We start from the raw sequence: 14,265 nt of genomic DNA, 5'->3' as shown, positions 1-14,265 counted from the left end.
TCTCGCTAAAGCAGGGTTGAAGCGGGCTGTGCGGCGCCACACTTCGTGAACCTCAGCTGTGTGGTTAGGACTGCCAAAGCCAGACTGGAGTCACACCACACAATTCGCAATGTTAATTATCCATGAGGCGCAGGCTACGTGGTACATGAGAGCACTAAACTCCATTTCACAATAGCGTAGCCTTGCTCTTTTGAGTACCTTATACTCCCACAACAACCTCGAAGGCCCGACCACAAGCACTACGAACCTGGTCGCCGTCACATACCACTTCCTCTCTCGAACTTCCAATCCCACACATGGCCCCTCTCCCTACCCACCTCCAACCCCGAAAATGCGACGACCCGTCTTCCTCTCGCTGCAAGCCCGCCAGCCCGCGCACCAACCTCATTATCGGAATTACATTCGCCGTCGTCATCCTTCTCATTCTCCTCTTCGCATTATGGTACTATGGATGTCGGAAACTCTCGCGAAAGAAGAATGGAAAGTATGCTAAGATCAATGGAAAGGAAGGTGATTCGGGGGTAGCGATAGCGACCGGAATGGTTGCAGTCGATGTCGGGGTGGTAACGAATTCCGGGAGTGGCGGTGGTGGTGCGGCTGTGGATTTTGGGGGTGGAGGAGGAGGAGGAGGAGGAGGAGGAGGGTGGGACTGTGTTATTTTGTGAAGAGGATAGGGATGAAAGAATATGATTAACCTGATGGCGAATTCCCTAAGAGGAAATACACCTCTCGCAGGTGAATCGAGTCCTCCAAGTGAGGCGCTCTAACACAACGTGCAGACCACTACACCTTAACGACCTCGACTGGACATGGTTGACGACCTCAAGCGCCTGTCAACCCAGCCCAATAGGGGGGTTTGTACCTAATGATTTTGGCAAGACAGGTTGATCTTGAAGAAGGTATCAAGACTTAGCATAACCACAACACGACCAAACAGATCGCTCTCTTGTATCTACACTGTTCGCCATTTCTCAAACAGTTTTCCTAATCTTGTTTAGTAGCCAAAGGTTCCAACAATCCTGTCTAAGACGACCTTCGCATAATCCTTTTAACAGGGCATGCAAACTCAACACAAAATGAAATGAACGCGATTAAAAACGAGATCTTACACCTACACAATACCCAGTACCCCACAACACTACCATAGCCCCATTCCCAGCAGCAAAACTTAGCGAAATAGCATTTTAACTCCCGATACTGACTTCTAACTAGATTCACATACACAAAAGTGCCCCACCAGTCATGCCCATAGTTCCAAGGCCAAACTTTTATCTCGCCCAGTAACAAAAACCATCCAGCAAGAACAGCCAGTATCATTTTTTCCCACTAGGTAGTATACACGATGCTGCCTGCCTCTATCAAGAACGCATCATTATCCTTGACTATAATCACCTCAAGGAAATCGAATATCTCCTCAATTCCAACTCCAACAGCATTTCAATCTTCCTGGGTAAAGGTGAATCTTATCACATGACCATGCCCTTAAGACCAGACATATCTCCCTCTTTAGCTGCAATTTCAAAGTATCCGTAGATGATTGTGACGGCCAACAAGATACCAGTTCCACTGCCCAAAGCACCGAGAAGGTCGCTACCAACAGACAAAGCACCAATGCAAGCTCCACCAAAAGCGGCAGCCGTGGGGATGACGCGCTTCAACTCCTTGTACATAGACTCTTCACGGTGGCCAGCCATCACGAGACCCTGTTCCTTCAACTGCTTGGCGACATCGCGGGGAGAGGACCCCGAAACTTCGATCCAAGTCTTAGAGAAGACGGCACATGCGACGAGCATGTAAACGATGAAGACAGCCGTCTTGAGAGGGTCGGAGAGCGCCTCAGTGATGGAGAGGGGGGGAGACCTATATTTTGTTAGTATTTAAGTAGCATGGAAAATGCGAGAGCAACGTACATGTAGTAGGCAATACCGGATGTAGCAAATAGTTGAGCGGATCCATCACGAGGTTCCCAGACACCGATAAGGCGGACGAGAAGGTTGTCAGAGAAGCGGGAGAACAGCATCTGGCTGATTAAGAACACATTAGAGGACAGCGCGGACTGCAGCATGATAGGCATGTTGGAGGTATAGAAGAGGCGGACAGGGTATGAGCCGCGAACACCACGCTGGCGGGCAGACTTGACGGGGATTTCAACGCGGAAGCCTTGGAGGTAGATGACGGCACCGAAGACAACAACGGTGGCGAGTAGATTCATAACGTTGGGGAGGTTCTGGCGGTAGAAAGCCTCCTTGAGAGCAATCGTCTTGTTTGGCCAGGTGAAAAGCAGGTGAACGAGGGCGATAATCGCTCCCTCGAACTCAGGTCCACGACCAGTGTTGATGGTAGTTGGGGAGAAAGCCTTCCACATGATCGACTCGCAGATGTTGGTCGCGATGAACAGAGAGATACCACTTCCAAGACCATACCCCTTCTGGAGAAGCTCGTCTAGGAGGATGACGATCAAACCGGCAATGATGAGCTGAATGACAAGAAGGACACAGATACCGGCGCCAAGATCGGAGGGCTGGCCATAGAGACCAGAGATGACATAGACCACAGCCTGTCCGAAGGATATGAGGATGGCAAGAAGCTTCTGCGCCGTCTGGTACAGCTCGCGGTCCGACTTCAGATCCAGGTTGACATCAATCAAGTGAGTTCCGGCTAAGAGTTGGAAAACCATGCCCGACGAGATGATTGGCGTAATACCCAGCTCCATCAGAGTACCCCGATTACTTGCCATCATCATACGCAGCCAGTATAGGGGATCTGACGTGTCCGAGGATACAATTCCGTACAAAGGCATCTGGCTCATGACCAAGAAGACTAGGAGGGTTAAGCCCGTCCATACTAGCCGGTTGTTGAAAGGAACCTTGCTTTCTGGAAGCTGAATTTCGGGGACGAGGGGGACGAAGGGTTTTACAAGGTCAAGGAACCGTACTACATCCCATTAAGCTATTAGTATTGCTCGCTGATTCGTTTTGCGCGAAGGGGCTGTATGCGCTTAATTGTGCGCAGTGGAGGAACTTACAGCCGGACATGGTTGCAATTTAATCCAGTGGAGAAGAAGACAAAGGAGAAGAAGGGAGTGAAGAAGACGTGTTGGAGAATTATAGAAGAGACGATGAGTAGAGGTGGGCAGGCCGTGGTGAGCTGCCACCGTGTTCTCCAAAATGGAATCGCTAAAAGTGGGTTAGTCAGCTGGCTAGCGCCAAGCTTCATCCCTGAACCGGGCTTTCTCTGGGAACGACTCTTTTCGACACACTTAAAGGACACGTCGGCAGTGAGATGGTTTCAGAAACTTTTCATCACCAACGCGGCTGCCTTCACTTTCAATAGGTTGTAGTGGCACGTTGGTTTCCATCCGAGGCGTTTCCCCTCCTGCGCTTAGGAATGGGAAGGAGTAACAGATCCCATGATATCAAGCTTAAGTATAAGAAACATGATCATTTTAGTCTCCTGGTCCTTCTCCTTTGTTTCAGCGTTCCCATTCAAATGGTCGAGTCTTCAGGTCGTCCTTAAGATTATCTCAAGCGCGGAATGCTCTACACATTCAGGCTGCTATCGAACCCATGCGAAAAATTTCCATGGCGCTTCTACTTGAATCGCATCCTCCATGTTTCCTCTCCATACCAGGAGCGGATCTCGAATGATCGCCCTTTGGTCTGGAGAGGGTGCGGTCCTCAAAATGATTAGGATCAAGGTGCTTCGTGGAGAGGTCATTGTTGATTGGTCAAATCTGCGAATGCGAGTTTAGCGTCAAAGCTTGGACCATAGCTTTGAAAGATGCGAGTGAATGCCAACGTAATGCACAGCCTACTGTCATGACAAGTCTTTCCATTCTGAATGGGCCCTAATACAGACAATTAAGCGACTGCGAATTCCCCCAGCGAGTGCGAACATACCCTGTAGTTCTTCTATTCAGGAGGATACCAACATGTCACACATCTTCGTACAGCACATCTACGGCCGCAATATGTGTTTAAGAACGCGCTTTCTCCCTTCCTTCGAAGTACATCCAGCTTCAAACTTCCAAATAGCCACTATCTTCTCACCTACTTCGAATATCACTACAGATCCTTTGTCCCATCCTCCGCCTTAGACGTTCCGATATAACACAGCTTTCATCATGGGAAAAGCCTTCGATTTTGAGATGTACCGCTACGTCCCATCTCTCGTGGGGCCAATCATGGCCATCACCGTCTTCTCTATACTCGCTGCATTGCATTTGTGGCAGTTCCTGAGGAACAGGAAGGTGGTTATGATCTGGGTTGTTGTTGGCGCCATTTGTGAGTGCTGCATCCTTAACGAACCTTGTCCTAAAGTCAATTGCTGTTTCTTCAGACAAGTGCTAACAAGTCCGGCATCAGGCGAAGTCGTAGGTTACGCTGCGCGAATTGGATCACACTACAATAATAAGTCTTGGGCACCCTTCATCATCCAAGGATGCTTTATCCTAATCGGACCACTCTTCTTTGCTGCCACAATTTACATGATGCTTGGACGAACTATCTGCCTAGCCGGCGGGGAGGAAGTCTCAATTATCAAACCGAAATGGTGTACGCGAATATTCGTGACTGCCGACGTGAGCACACTTATCATTCAGGGGCTTGGTGAGCTTCCACAGCGCAGCGAACAATCAGAACAAGGTGCTAACAAATCTGCAAAGGCGCTTCAATTATGGGATCTATGAAACTTGAGCTCGCAATCGCGGGCGATAAAATTGTCAAAGCCGGCCTTGCAATTCAAGTCTCAACTTTCGCCTTCTTCCTCGCTGTCGCAGTCGAATTCCACATTCGAATGAACAAGACCAGCGACGCCGCGGTGACCCCTGTCTCAAATGACTGGCGCAAGGTGCTCTGGATTCTGTACAGCGTGAGTTCTCTCATTCTTGCGCGCTGCGCCTGTCGTCTCGTCGAGTATGGCATGGGAAATGCTGCATATCCAATGGCACATGAGTGGTACCTCTATGTGTTCGATACATTGCTCATGGTCCTTGCGCTCATCACGTTGTTGATCTTGCAGCCCGCGAAGTATGTACCAGAGAATGGGAAGTTGAGCAGGGGTAATGTAGTGGAGCTAGCTCGATTACCTGGGCAGATTGGTGTCAAATTTTCATGAGATGTTTGTGGAGCGTTCTGAGTTGTACTTAGCATTTCTCTCCATTTTGTCCATTTTCAGTATTGAAGCATTTGACAGTTATAGAACTCGAAATTATACCATCTTCAAAGGGTATTCCTCTCCAGATTAGCCCCCAACAAATGGGGCATGTCGTGACGCATTGACTAGCTTAGCGCTACGGGCGTAACCTTATTCGTCTCGTCCGCCCTTCCTTCTCGAACAACATCCTCCTCAACCCTCATATCTAGGATATCTCTTTGACGTGCTCCATGTTATATCATTAATTTTACTACTATAATCTTTAGTAGTTTGCGACCTAAAGTTGACAATCTCTATAATCATAACAATGACACGCCGAACGACTGCATTCGTGAGCAAACGGCCACACCACAAGTCGAGAGGAGGTTGCCTGATATGTAAACGCAAAAGAATAAAGGTAGTATAATATTACCTACATTCACTACTTATGTCCTTCTAACTTCAGATTCAGTGTGATGAGGCGCAACCACAATGTGGCTACTGCGCACTACGCAAACTCGAGTGCATTTACTCCCTAGAGATGAAGCGACAAACAGCTTGTGTATCCCCCAAAATCTCAAGCACGGCCTTATATCAGGCCACAACTCAAGACGAGGAACTCGGGTCCCCTTTTCTCCAAACTCCAACATGGCTCATTCCAGCCGCAATGTCCTCCGCCGGACAACTTACTAAAGCCGATCTCGAGCTCCTGTACCATTACAAGACCGTCACGTGGAAATCAATTACCGTTCGTAAAGAAGAAATCATCCACAAGATCAATCGGGACATGCTTCCACAAATGGGAATGTCCCATTCCTACCTCCTCTTCGCTTTACTTGGCATCACAGCCGCACAGCTCAATCAAGTCAGTCCGTCTATCCAAAACGAGAACTTAATGACATTTTACCGCCACAAAACGTTAACAGCATACAACCGTACGATCCAAAACATCACCACTAATAATTATGAGTCACTTCTCCTAACATCAATGCTATTACAAGTCTTGGTCCCACATCCTGATGCTACTGCGAACGATGACGAGATGTTTAAGTGGGTATCTCTATTCCTCTCCATGACCCAAGGTCTCCGAATCCTAGCAAGTCTGAAATGGTCCTCCGGCATCGAAAAACTCTCCGTCTTCCCTATTTTCCGACGAGAGCTATGGACTCTACCTCCACCACCACTCACCAACACCCCTCCAGACTCGAGAACGTACACACCCACAGACACTGAACTCGGCCAAACGCCCGAATACCCAAACCCTCCTGTCACATACTCAACGCCTTCGTCACCATCTATAGGGCCAGATATGCAAGACCTCCCCTTCCAGCCTTGGGAATTAATGAAGGCCCCCTGGGGTAGACCACACTCCGGGCAACACCCCGCCCCCGCTTTCCTTCCACCGCCGCTCCTCACGCTCCTCCACTCCCTCGTCGATCCACCAACTCCACTTCCCTCGTCCCCACTCGACCTTCACCCCCCAATCATCCTCCCCATGCTCCACGCACTCTCCCCCATATTCCTCTCCCTCTACCACTTTCACATCACACCAGACGTCTACGTCCGCATCGTCGTCTTCCCGACCTTCATGCCTCCGGAATTTATCTCCCTCGTGAAAGCGCGTGAACCCCGCGCTCTAGTTATCATAGCGTGGTGGTTTGCGTTTGTGAGATTAGTGCCAAACATGTGGTGGATGAAAGACTTGATTCCGAGACTGTTACAGGCGGTGAGTAATGAGGTCGTGAGGAGTAATCAACGGGTGTTGGTGGGTGCGGTGGAGGACGCGTATAGGGTTGTTAGGTTGACGGAGAAGAGGGGACGGGAGGTTGGGGCCAGGGGGGTTTTTGAGGGGTGGGAGGGCGTGTGCTGGGATGATGGAGGTATGGGAGGGGTTTTTGAGGAGAAGTAGTGGAGGGATGAAGATTGGCAGTACTACGTTGAGTATCAAGAGGATTAGGTGACTGATTTGTTGAAATGTCTGACGATTGAGGAGCGAACGTTTCTGATGAGTCCTACCCTATTCCGAGAGCACCATATCCCAGAATATTCGTATAGATGCCGGGAAAATGGTCCGCAACGCTGCCAACATTCTCAACCCAGCTAGGATTCTCCAGCCCCGCTCTTCCCATTACTCTCATCCTCAGTCTCCACCGACCTTGGCTCCCTCATCATACAATACAGCGTAATCTTCCCCTCCTCCCTTTCTCCATCCTGGCAATTCATATGCTTCACTAGTTTAAACCCAAACTTCTCATAAATAGCCACATTCGGTTCACACCTACTGCTCTCAAGATAACACCCCACACCCTCCTTATCCGCCTGCCCAAGCACCTCCTCCATCAACGCCTTCCCAATACCTTTCCCCTGCGCCTCCGGCAACACAGTCACAATATTGCAAAAGTAGTACCCCTTCTCACTTGTCCACAGCTGTTCCTGTGCCTCTGCTTGCCGCGCTTTCCAAATCCAATACCGGGTTGTGGAGAGTCCGCCACGGCCATACCAAATGTTCATCTGGATTTGAGAGAGCCAGAGCTGCCAGAATGAGAGGTAGAGAGACCAAGATTGCGGTTGTGAAGGCGGGCGGGGTGGAAGCCACAAGGCACAGCCGAGGATTTTGGTGGGGTTGGTGGTGTCGCGGGCGACGTGGAAGAGGCCATGTTTTATGCCCCAGCGGCAGCGGATTGTGAGGGAGACGCGATTGCGGACGAGTGAGACCTAGAAACGGTTGGCGGTCGTTTATGGGGGTGCGAAGCGTTATAGGTGCATGGAGGAAGCATACCTTTGACCGGTCGGGATAGACCCAACGATTATATGGGTCATCAGCGAAGGCTTGCTGTATTGTATCGATTGCTCCGTCAATATCCGGTTCCGTCATGCGGGTCACTTCAATTGGCATCTCGAAGTGTTCTTCGAGGCTTTAGGTAGTTGCGGGGTAGCTTGTCATCCGAAATGTGTGGTGTCAACAAGGGATGAAGAGGAATGTGGGGTTAGGAATGAGTGAAGAGGATGAAGGGGGGGTCGAAGAAGAGGCTTCACTGGTCATCTTGACTGCGGGGAAAGATGTGGCACTTGAAGTTGATGAAGTTGGCATCCAAGATGCAGATAGGCGAGAACTCGGCAGGTGTAGGCGGGCTGTCATGTGATGAGCTAGACCGACCTAGCAAGTCCACCCGACATGGCATTCACACTTTCTCAGCTAGTCCTAGCCTTCCACCAAACACTTACATACAAGCCTTAATCTTCACCCCAAAACACCTATATATGCTATCATAATCCTACCAATCGCCGTCAAAAATCGCCTTGCGACGCGAACTGAGGCTCAGGCTAAACGTCAGATTTCTGACAGATATGAATATCTCTGCAGACTTCAAATCTTCTCATTCTGCCGACAAACTAAAGGCCAATGTAGCGAGAATAAATTTGGGCACTCCAGAGTGAGTGGACGCCCCATTACTCGCTCTATTGTTGTCCCGGATTGCAAATCTGAATGAAATGAACCCCTTCTGGGTCATTGGATCACGGACTTTAGTTTGTTGCCCCCAAAACAATCCCAGCGTTACTTATTAGCATGTCCAAATGCTGTGAAGGCTTTTCTCATGGTGCAGGATAGTCTTCTGGCCCTTTCGAAGAGCAGAATAGAGCCCTGTCAGCCCCCGCCTCAGATGTTGCGTGCTATCCGGGAGGATAGCCACGAGGTTGCTATTGTTGGTGATACCGTTGACAAAGGAGGTTTTGGGGTGTATTTTAAGAAAATTAGCAGAACGAAACAATTAAAGATCCAGAAGTGGATGATGGAGCCTTTTGCTCCTGAGATTAAAATTATGCGCTAGGTTAAACATCACCACTGTGTCCAGTTCCTAGGGGGTTATACAAATTTTGATTCACTTAGCATTTTCTGTTCGCCTGTCGCGGATATGGACCTAGTCACTCTTCTGGATCTTCCAGCACTCGAACCCCGTCAGCTCAATATTCTTCATCGGGGAAGTGGTTGCCTGTGCAGTGGAATCCTTTATCTTTCCCATGGAAAGATTAGATATTCAAAAATCTGATTCTCACTCACTGTATGCAATATCTCTTCTTCTCTTCCACCTTCCATGTTAACTGGGGAAGAGATCGCCACCCAGCCCAGAGTACTAACTGGGAACAGACATAAGGATCTCAAGCCGTAAAATGTTCTGATACATGAAAAATCACTAATAATGCCCACCTTCCACTTCTCGGATAACTTTATATCCCCTACTACAGGTCGGCCATCTCACTGGACTCCTAGATAATCCACACTTGAGAGAACTGAGCACGAAGGCCGCAATGGGGTCACGGACATCTGAGGATTAGGATGCATCATTGTAGAAATGCTCTCTAGATTATACAGTCACCACCTCTCTGAATTCTGAATAGAAGCCATCTGGAAAAAGACCGGTAATGGGCATCCCAGTTTCTCCCTCAACGAGGACGCCCAAGAGCCAGTTGCATCAGAAACTTTGGGAAGCTGCGGTTGGCAGTTGAAAAGAATTGGTGCTTCTGTACTTCATTGGTGTCATATTGAGCCGGGATCGCCATCTTCGTCCAACAGACAAGCAGGTAGTGGGAAAGTTGTTAGAGCTAGATGTGCTCTTCTCGTATCAATAAAAGCTCGTTGGTTACTACTATAGAGATGATATATTAACAGGTAAGTCACTCTCACTCCCGGGGGTTAAGCCTACGATGCGTCATCTGCTGCAATGCTTTCTTCCGGTCTGGTTTGACCACTATTACAAGGAGGAACAGTGCATATCAAGAAAGTCAAGAAAAGGAACAAAACAACACCAAAGACAATACCCAAGACGATACCCCAGATGACAATTCATGAATTGTGATTGACACTGGAGATGATATCTTTACCAATGTACGATCGTACTAGAGATAAGCCCGGGGAGCCGTGCTAGAGGCAGCGCCTTCAGTTTGACGGTACTGCCCGCTGCTCATGCTAGAGGTATTGGCCTCAGCACTCAGGAGGAGCCTCTAGCTCTGTCTTATTCAGTATAGGATCGTCAACAGCATCTCTCACACACACTCTCTCATACTGTACGGTATCGGCCGTAGCCTATCATTCTATCCCATGCTGTACGGTATTGGCCCCAGCACCTACACTTACTTTTTGCCCTGCATAGACCTCACCATACGTAAATAGCTTCATCTTCGAACTCTGTTGAATCTGAGGGGGGGGGGGGGTGTAGCCAGGCCAGGCCACCGTCTATAGTACCTATACTGGCTGCCCTTGAGACTCCACATCAATACAGCACTCTTCCGCTGCACCACCACCCAGGCTTACACATCTTATTCACCGACCCAAACTTCGAGATTCTAAATCCCCAATAGATCCACAACTCACCCGGAAACCTCAAATTCCTGCCCGAGTTGTTCGAAGGCACCGCCCAACTATTGAGTAGCCGCGGTAAACTTTCTTAAGCGTGCCAGTTTCTGACTCGAACAGAGGGGAGATATTTTAAAGCATAGCATCCGAGATCGTTACTTCGCTCCAACACATTGAATTCACCTGTCTACAACGCAATTCTTGCTACCTCACTATCTAAACTACTGAAGACACATGCTCGCACTGTACAGATCTCGCTCATTCCGATATGTTTCCCGCGCTCAGAACGGTGTAGACATTACTTATCGTCTACTTTGAAAAGAATGAGCACCCATCGGCGACTTGAGTCCGCCTAGAACCTACACGCCTCTTTTTGGTCTAATGGATGTGCCTGATGGGTCAGATGGCCTAGTATGACGGCTCACCGGTAGCTCATATTCGAAATCCTATACTTTCATTTTCGCGGGGAACAGTTCATGAAAAAGCATCATAGATTTGCTAGATGCGCCTCATATCTAAAACGGTCATGTCAGAGCATCACACGCTTCTGGATCCCTTGACACGATCCTTTTAAAGCCTATAAGAACTTGCATCTACTCTCATATATTTCTGAGATTTCGAATTTTCTCCCGGCGCCGATCAGCACACAATCAGGTGAGTGTGATAGGGAGAAGATAGCATTCATGGACTGTCAATGTGAACGTTAGGTCGCGCTAGTGGATTTGAGCAAAACGGCTGTGAAGCGTTAGCTCACCTGCAAGATGAAGGTTGTTCACATGGAATCGATAAAAGAAAAACTCGGGAGGCAGGCATATGGTAATGATACAATTCCGGCTCTGACCTCTTTCATATCCGCGCGGAAACATCATGATTTGATTCAGCAGAAAGAATGCTTGACATCGATAGCAGTAGCGCAGTTGGTTTTCAAACATTGCACACGCCAAAAATTATCTGCGACTGGAGTGATAACTCCACATCCGTCATCACAACCGATATTAACACACAAATCCTTCCGCGCCCTTCACCACTCCCAAACCCCAACGAAGACGTATAAGCCCTTCCAATTACATGGGAGTTTCTCCCACAATAAGACTGGAGCACACCGAACAATAACAAATTGGTTTAGTGGGAGAACTCTACCCTCACTGGGCTGCAAAGGGGACTGCCTCGGGTTTGATTCTAGCCGGTTGACAGCTGCTTGTTTTTAAAGATATGATAGGCTGAGCAAGAGTGGTCGTCTTACAACCCCGAGAGTTTTCTGTACTTCCAGGAATTTCCTTGGCCCTTTTTGGCTCCATGTCCAGGGTACAAGATCTGTGAGGGTTTGCTTTTTAGGCAAAGTAATGGATGCTGTGATAGAGAGCGTGTCTTAAATGGAGTAGTACAGTTTGGGCCTAGAGCCTAGCCTATTCTAGGCCTTTTAGAAGAGATGGAGGAAAGGTGTGGTCGGACAGGCTGACTGGGGCAGTGAGCAACAGGCATTCAGGTATTGAGTTCGTAACAGCCACAACGTCCTCCTGCTCCTATAGCAAACAGATGCATCTCCTGTGATGGCGGTCGTGTTGGCTCTGATGCACGTTCTAAAACAACTCTTTCGAATATTCTAATGGGAACGTGGTCTAGGTTGGATCCGGAGAAGCCTCCATGCTCTGCCTCTGCTTACGGACCCCGAAGGATGGCAGCGCGCTTGCTGTCTGGTACCTGACCATGATGTTGACTGTGAAGGGATCTCGACGTGAGACCTGGCTAAACTGTGATGTGCGTATCGAGTTGCAGATGACGATACGGACGGAGGCGAAGGGTCATCCAATACAAGTCTGATGACAATAGAAAGCTTGATGACAGTGCGGCAACGTGTATCTGGCTAGCGTTTGTGATGTGGCGCGAGGATTCGATCCGGACTCCGCAGTCTGTGTTCCCGTGAATATGTAAGGTAAGCTGCATTGAGACGAGGCTTGAAGTGCGATAATACGATCTAAGTGTCCAAATATACGGACATGTGATGCGAAAGAGAATACCCAGGCAACGAGATGAAAGAGTATTTCCAGTGCCATAGTCTAATGATTGTCCAAGATAAGCAATCAACTGAGTTTCTTGAAAAGGAAGATCCGGCGATGAACACCCAAGGAGAGTTATGAAGTAAGAAAATCACAATAACAGAAGGCAATATATTGAAATTCGGCGGATATCGTTCCCTTGGTTACCCCAATGTGGCAAACGACGATGATCGTGGAGAGCGGGTGGCTAACTCAGGCAATGATAAGGCTGGCGAAACTATATCGGTTCTCCGTATGACAGCGTGCACATGCGGTCTCAGCAATCGCGGATGCAGTTGTGGCGAGAGACCTTCGAGAATACCGACAAAGTCGTACGCCTGAAAAACGCATGGCCTCAGTCAGATCAGAAGAGATGCCAAGATATATCGTACATATGTTAAGACAGCAGGAAACGTAAGAGAATGTATCCAAAATGAAACGGCTGAAAGAGCGGTGTTGGATCTCATGCCACTCCATGAAGCCATGTAATGACTCTATGTTTGAAACAGGCGTTACCTCTCTGAGCTGCCATTTCATGCACTGCACAAGTGGAAGCAACAGCGCGATTGTCGCCGAGGCCATTTTGCCTCAAAGACAAGCCCATGTCGAACGCGAAGGCGAGGTGAACGGATCAGTCTGCTATCGTAACAGAAAACGGGGTTTGCCGGTCTGTCTGACGTTTAAAGGATGCAGGATAATTCTCGGGGGTCGGGGCGGATGTCGTGTTACACATTCGAAGTGCCCCGCCAAAAATAGGCCTCGGGTTAGAGCGCTCGTCCACCCACGATACAAATACAGCAGGTGGCATAATTACGGTTGCAAATCCTGGCTGTGAGATGGATTACGGGTGAGAGCGGCGAAAGGGTTTTTGGGGTACTTCGTGGAAAGAGCAATCTTTGTGTCAGCCAGCCAGGCGTGCAGGTTTAAAAGGAGATCGACATAGAGACCGGAGTCGATTTAGCCTAGATACATGAGAGGATTCGTGTTGGTGAGACAGGCCTGGGATTTGTTGGACATGTGAATGATGCCTAGAAGAATTGGTGGTGCTTTGAAATATTTTTGCATGCTGTTTCTCGCCAAGAGGGCTTGCCGCTCGTGAGCGTTTTCAGGCCGGACCGATTGAAGAACAGAAGGCTTCGGTCCCGGTTACTGGGGTGCGAAGCCCCTGCTTAGCTCTTGGAATTCCGCTTGCCCTTCTTGCATATAGATCCGAAATTACTGACGAGATTTTGTAAATTGTAACGCCCACGCATGCGCAAAGGAACAGGAATGAGGAGTGATTAGCTGCAGGCTATGACATAAGGGGAAGTTTGACTGGGAATAAAGCTGCCTTACCGCGTACGTAGATCCCGAATCGAAGAAGCGAAAAAGACCCATGGAAGGCTGGATAAAAATACTGCGTCCAGCCGGTGGTGTAACGACAATAAGTAAGCATAATGTACATGAATTTGGTCCGACCTCGGCAAATATGCTGCCTCATGTAAGAGAGAGCCTGCTTTATATTAACATTGATGCCTATCTGCAACATTGGTTCCTTGGTCAAAGGTTTTGTTCCTCGCAGTTAGCTGAACAGCCCTGGAATGAACGTTCTAGTGGTGCCTTGCGCGTCGAACTGATCAGTTAAGGAAAGATCTTAAGGCAGAGGCAAATGCAACCTGGACCGTGAATAATCTACGTTGCCGGTCTTAATAGTTGGAGGATGGTGCGGCGGGAAGGAAGCATTCTTCAAAGTGGGCTTGTCAT

At 48.8% G+C, this 14,265-nt stretch overlaps 8 protein-coding genes across 8 annotated transcripts; 5 read left to right on the top strand and 3 right to left on the bottom strand.

Moving 5' to 3' along the window:
• Window positions 1–844: 844 nt before the first annotated feature.
• On the bottom strand, window positions 845–1,425 carry BDR25DRAFT_53659 (uncharacterized protein). Its single transcript, XM_033698710.1, has one exon. It carries the CDS (start codon window positions 1,315–1,317, stop codon window positions 1,024–1,026), a length of 294 nt encoding a protein of 97 aa, XP_033545698.1. The 5' UTR covers window positions 1,318–1,425; the 3' UTR covers window positions 845–1,023.
• On the bottom strand, window positions 1,066–3,139 carry BDR25DRAFT_53635 (SecY protein). The gene is made up of 3 exons (XM_033698709.1): window positions 3,026–3,139; window positions 1,911–2,934; window positions 1,066–1,860 (listed from the first exon to the last, which is right to left on the bottom strand). The coding sequence occupies exons 1-3, from the start codon at window positions 3,033–3,035 to the stop codon at window positions 1,467–1,469; spliced, it is 1,428 nt and encodes a 475-aa protein (XP_033545697.1). The 5' UTR covers window positions 3,036–3,139; the 3' UTR covers window positions 1,066–1,466.
• A 297-nt stretch (window positions 3,140–3,436) lies between these two features.
• Window positions 3,437–4,096, top strand: BDR25DRAFT_357218 (uncharacterized protein; the record flags this gene model as incomplete). The annotated part of the gene is made up of 4 exons (XM_033695779.1): window positions 3,437–3,492; window positions 3,552–3,668; window positions 3,698–3,825; window positions 3,885–4,096. The coding sequence occupies 4 exons, from the start codon at window positions 3,437–3,439 to the stop codon at window positions 4,094–4,096; spliced, it is 513 nt and encodes a 170-aa protein (XP_033545696.1).
• A 27-nt stretch (window positions 4,097–4,123) lies between these two features.
• On the top strand, window positions 4,124–4,989 carry BDR25DRAFT_155562 (RTA1 protein; the record flags this gene model as incomplete). Its single annotated transcript, XM_033683962.1, has 3 exons — window positions 4,124–4,283; window positions 4,365–4,607; window positions 4,664–4,989. Coding segments are annotated over 3 exons (729 nt in total), but the record flags the coding sequence as incomplete, so codon positions are not given.
• A 363-nt stretch (window positions 4,990–5,352) lies between these two features.
• On the top strand, window positions 5,353–7,042 carry BDR25DRAFT_289796 (uncharacterized protein; the record flags this gene model as incomplete). Its single annotated transcript, XM_033688472.1, has 3 exons — window positions 5,353–5,551; window positions 5,606–6,400; window positions 6,482–7,042. The coding sequence occupies exons 1-3, from the start codon at window positions 5,462–5,464 to the stop codon at window positions 7,040–7,042; spliced, it is 1,446 nt and encodes a 481-aa protein (XP_033545694.1). The 5' UTR covers window positions 5,353–5,461.
• Window positions 7,043–7,104: 62 nt separating this feature from the next.
• Window positions 7,105–8,213, bottom strand: BDR25DRAFT_289792 (acetyltransferase). The gene is made up of 2 exons (XM_033688471.1): window positions 7,913–8,213; window positions 7,105–7,848 (listed from the first exon to the last, which is right to left on the bottom strand). Exons 1-2 carry the CDS (start codon window positions 8,027–8,029, stop codon window positions 7,234–7,236), a joined length of 732 nt encoding a protein of 243 aa, XP_033545693.1. The 5' UTR covers window positions 8,030–8,213; the 3' UTR covers window positions 7,105–7,233.
• BDR25DRAFT_357215 (uncharacterized protein) lies at window positions 8,103–9,286 on the top strand (the record flags this gene model as incomplete). Its single annotated transcript, XM_033695778.1, has 8 exons — window positions 8,103–8,267; window positions 8,295–8,332; window positions 8,366–8,538; window positions 8,573–8,661; window positions 8,721–8,870; window positions 8,988–9,038; window positions 9,079–9,132; window positions 9,167–9,286. 8 exons carry the CDS (start codon window positions 8,103–8,105, stop codon window positions 9,284–9,286), a joined length of 840 nt encoding a protein of 279 aa, XP_033545692.1.
• Window positions 9,287–9,332: 46 nt separating this feature from the next.
• On the top strand, window positions 9,333–13,449 carry BDR25DRAFT_357214 (uncharacterized protein; the record flags this gene model as incomplete). Its single annotated transcript, XM_033695777.1, has 28 exons — window positions 9,333–9,378; window positions 9,429–9,479; window positions 9,535–9,768; window positions 9,832–9,872; window positions 9,912–9,985; window positions 10,041–10,080; window positions 10,139–10,241; window positions 10,304–10,320; window positions 10,350–10,364; window positions 10,413–10,558; window positions 10,638–10,777; window positions 10,815–10,873; window positions 10,918–10,958; window positions 11,020–11,140; window positions 11,194–11,223; window positions 11,248–11,672; window positions 11,716–11,802; window positions 11,846–11,872; window positions 11,941–11,983; window positions 12,016–12,063; window positions 12,110–12,255; window positions 12,287–12,406; window positions 12,448–12,465; window positions 12,498–12,575; window positions 12,627–12,775; window positions 12,804–12,910; window positions 12,944–13,323; window positions 13,359–13,449. 28 exons carry the CDS (start codon window positions 9,333–9,335, stop codon window positions 13,447–13,449), a joined length of 2,877 nt encoding a protein of 958 aa, XP_033545691.1.
• Between the last annotated feature and the right edge of the window lie 816 nt (window positions 13,450–14,265).

The sequence above is a fragment of the Lindgomyces ingoldianus genome, assembly GCF_010093535.1.
Source record: "Lindgomyces ingoldianus strain ATCC 200398 unplaced genomic scaffold BDR25scaffold_23, whole genome shotgun sequence".
Classification (NCBI taxonomy): domain Eukaryota; kingdom Fungi; phylum Ascomycota; class Dothideomycetes; order Pleosporales; family Lindgomycetaceae; genus Lindgomyces; species Lindgomyces ingoldianus.
The sequence above is the reverse complement of the archived record's forward strand: the minus strand, read 5'-3'. Positions and strand labels throughout refer to the sequence as shown.

Coding starts and splice junctions, on each gene's coding strand:
- BDR25DRAFT_289792 (XM_033688471.1), bottom strand. CDS start 8,029: ATGCCAATTGAAGTGACCCGCATGACGGAACCGGATATTGACGGAGCA. Junction 7,849..7,912: donor TCTATCCCGACCGGTCAAAG/GTATGCTTCCTC, acceptor AACCGTTTCTAG/GTCTCACTCGTCCGCAATCG.
- BDR25DRAFT_53635 (XM_033698709.1), bottom strand. Junction 1,861..1,910: donor TCCGGTATTGCCTACTACAT/GTACGTTGCTCT, acceptor AACAAAATATAG/GTCTCCCCCCCTCTCCATCA.
- BDR25DRAFT_53659 (XM_033698710.1), bottom strand. CDS start 1,317: ATGATACTGGCTGTTCTTGCTGGATGGTTTTTGTTACTGGGCGAGATA.